The sequence below is a fragment of the Propithecus coquereli genome, unplaced genomic scaffold, assembly GCF_000956105.1.
Source record: "Propithecus coquereli isolate 6110/MARCELLA unplaced genomic scaffold, Pcoq_1.0 Scaffold371, whole genome shotgun sequence".
Classification (NCBI taxonomy): Eukaryota; Metazoa; Chordata; class Mammalia; order Primates; family Indriidae; genus Propithecus; species Propithecus coquereli.
Genome location: NW_012149408.1, coordinates 1431000 through 1432543, shown reverse-complemented (window position 1 = coordinate 1432543; position 1544 = coordinate 1431000). Strand labels below are relative to the sequence as shown.

At 36.8% G+C, this 1544-nt stretch overlaps 1 protein-coding gene across 1 annotated transcript in view; it reads right to left on the bottom strand.

Moving 5' to 3' along the window:
* ADAMTS16 (ADAM metallopeptidase with thrombospondin type 1 motif, 16) overlaps positions 1-1544 on the bottom strand; it is a 137502-nt gene that overhangs the window by 75559 nt on the left and 60399 nt on the right. Inside the window, exon 9 of the mRNA XM_012651848.1 lies at positions 1512-1540. Coding sequence (XP_012507302.1) covers positions 1512-1540 — 29 coding nt within the window. The remainder of the gene's footprint in view (positions 1-1511; positions 1541-1544) is intronic.

Here is a 1544-nt window from a genome sequence, read left to right as displayed (position 1 = left end):
TCAACAAACCAGATTGGAAATGAACTTACTCAATCTGATAAAGGGCATTTGTGTAATAACCAACAGCTGATATCATACTTAATGGTGAAATAGTATGTACTTTACTTGTAACACATGGAACAAAGTAATTATGAAGTTCAAGAATAGCAAAACTTACTAATGGTGATACAAATCAGAACAATGGTTGTTGCTTAATGGTAGTAGGAGGGTTGAGAGGAAGTGGCCCAGGGAACTTCCTGGCGTAGTGAAATAAGCCATATCTCGATTGGGATGCGGGTAATATGGGTGAATACGTTTGTTAAAGTTCAAATGGTACCCTGAAAATGAATGCATTTCACTGCATGTAAATATCTCCACAATAACTAAAAGACATCCTGCATTTAATTTATTATTGCCTATATTTTTCAAATGTCACTAGGGGACCATGAATGACATGGCCCAAAGTAGTCACAAAGTAAACTACAGTGGAAACCAAAGTATGCTCTAGAATATCTCATCTTTGAAAGAAAACATCAGTTTTATGTCTCTTTTCCTTAACAAACAGAAGAATTAACACTCAAAAAATAATTCTTAGGGAATTTACATCTCTGCCCACAGGAAAAGGCAGTGTGGGGATCCATGCTGATGCTGACTGATTTATTGCTCTTGTTCCAAGCTGAGATTAGCCAGCTGAGGAGCGAAGAGCCCAGTGCTGGCACAGAGCTGTAATTGATCTTTGGGGGAGCTCTACTTGCATTTAGAAGAAAGAAGATTATCACGTTAGATTTAAGTTGGGAGTATTCCCAGTGCTTTCCGAAATGTTTGGAAGTTTCTGTAGGACCATATTTTTTGTCTACTTTCCTTTTGATGTCATTATAAACTAGAATAAAAGAAACCTCAAAAATAGTTACATTAGTTAAATTTATGAGTAGCTTTTCTTGTGGTTCCGTAGAGAAAGTTTCTAAATCTTGATTTTCCCCATCTCACAAGAGCATATGTCTCTGTATTATATGAGGAATTTATGTTAGGAAATCATTCTGGTGATGTCTCTAGGGTTCCTAGAGTGGACATCACCTTCCATGAGAAACTACTTTATAAATACTTTATTTGGGGGGGATTTATTAATCAGAAACCTGAGACAGGCTGCTGTTGCATAGTAAATTATGCTCATATAGGGAGGGGGGAGCAAGGCCTTGTTTTCTTAATACCATTTAAAAAATGGAGAGTATTAATTTGCCAACTTACACTGACTAAAAGTTATTGTTGAATTCCCACATGATAAATCAGAAAGAAAGATCTGACGTAGCAGGTCAAGTCAGTTCTCAAGTGAAAACTGATACCCACAACAGTATCTACCGTCATCTTCTTTGCCAGTGAAACATGTGTTTCCTGTTATATAGGACCAGCCTTAACGCACAGGATCTGACATTTGGTAGGTACCCAATAAATGCAGAATACATCGATATCAGTTACACTAAATAAAACAGTTTTATGAATCATATTTCATTGAGCGTTTGCCAATAATCACTTGCCTTTTTAAAGTCCAGCATGCAGAGCTTGGCTTT